This window comes from Papilio machaon, chromosome W, assembly GCF_912999745.1.
Source record: "Papilio machaon chromosome W, ilPapMach1.1, whole genome shotgun sequence".
In the NCBI taxonomy this organism is placed as follows: Eukaryota; Metazoa; Arthropoda; class Insecta; order Lepidoptera; family Papilionidae; genus Papilio; species Papilio machaon.
This window is the reverse complement of record NC_060015.1, coordinates 726699-728258: the sequence shown is the minus strand read 5'-3', so window position 1 is coordinate 728258 and position 1560 is coordinate 726699. Positions and strand designations below refer to the sequence as shown.

General features: G+C 65.3%; 1 protein-coding gene across 1 annotated transcript; it reads left to right on the top strand.

Annotated features, from left to right (window-relative positions):
- Positions 1–215: 215 nt before the first annotated feature.
- LOC123723325 lies at positions 216–956 on the top strand. Its single transcript, XM_045685906.1, has one exon. It carries the CDS (start codon positions 216–218, stop codon positions 954–956), a length of 741 nt encoding a protein of 246 aa, XP_045541862.1.
- Positions 957–1560: the final 604 nt, after the last annotated feature.

The window sequence follows — 1560 nt, the reverse complement described above, 5'->3', positions numbered from 1 at the left end:
AAGGCCGCGTCGTGCAAGGAGGAGCCCTCCTGCGCAATTTGTGCGTCGGAGGGCGTGGAGGCCGGTCATCGTCTGGGTCACAAGAAGTGCCCAGCGATGAACCGGCCCCCCAATAGAGGCGGCAAGAAAAAGACAGGCGGGGGCAATCAGGGACCCCCCGCCTCGTCGTCTACAGCAGCCGCTGACACGGAGGCGATGGACACCGCCCAGTAATAATGGCCCCCAGTGTCTCGATCCTGCAGGCGAACGTCAACCACTGCGTCGCGGCTCAAGATTTATTGATACAGACCGCGGCGCAGTGGAAGATCGACGTAGTCATAGTCGCCGAGCCGTACTACGTCCGCGACCGCGATGATTGGGCGGGCGATCGCGACGACTCGGTGGCTATCGTCGCCTGGAGACGCACGGGCCCCACACCCTTCAAAAGTATAACAAAGGGTCGCGGTTGGGTTCTTGCGTCGCTGGGCGGCATTGCAGTGATCGGGGTGTACTTCGCGCCGAGCAGGAGTTTTGCCGACTTCGAGCGGATGCTCGCCGAAGTCGGCGCTCTTGTGGCCGATGCACACCCCACCCCTGTGGTGGTCGCTGGAGACTTCAACGCCAAATCGAGTGCATGGGGTTCTCCGGTGACAGACCTCAGGGGGGAGACACTGGCGGACTGGGCGGTGTCCACGGGGCTCGTCCTCCTGAATAGGGGGGCGGCCCAGACGTGCGTGCGCAGTCAGGGCGGGTCTATCGTGGATCTTTCATTCGCTAGCCCCGCACTGGCTCGCCGCACGAGGAGGTGGAGAGTGGAGGAGGGGGTGGAGACTCTGTCGGATCATCGGTATATCCGGTTCGACATGGTCTCCACCCCCGCGGACGCTTCGGCTGTAACGCCGGACCGTCCCTTGCCGGGAGAGGGCCCACGGTGGAAGGTGTCCACCCTGGACCCGGAGCTGGCCAAGGAGGCCTGACCTCGGCCATAAAGGCCGCCAAGGAGGAAGCCTGGAAGGAGTGGCTCGAGAGCCTGAACCGTGATCCGTGGGGGCGCCCATATAAGATCGTGAGCCAAAAGCTCCGACCATGGGCCCCCCCGCTAACCAGGTCTCTCGACCCGCTCCTCACAGAGCAGGTGGTCAGCTCCCTCTTCCCGGCAAGGGAGGAGTGGGTGCCGCCGAGGATGGCGGCGCCGGATCCTGAGGGACCGGCCGTATCGGGCGAGGAAATCCCGCCCGTATCTGAGGCCGAGCTCGGAGCCGCGATTCTGAAGCTAAGGCTGAAGAACCGCGCTCCGGGCCCAGACGGCATCCCTGGGCGCGCCCTCGCCCAAGTCGTGCCGGTCCTTCAGGAGGAGACGCTGTCCCTGTTGTCGGAGTGCTTGGCGTCCGGAAGAGTCCCGCGGCGGTGGAAGACGGGTAAGCTCGTGCTTCTCCGGAAGCCCGGGCGCCCGGCCGACTCGCCGTCAGCCTACCGCCCCATCGTGTTGCTCGACGAGGCGTGCAAGCTGTTCGAGCGAGTGCTCGCTGCGCGTCTCGTCGCGCTCATGGAGGCGGTTGGGCCCAATTTGAGCGGTGGCCA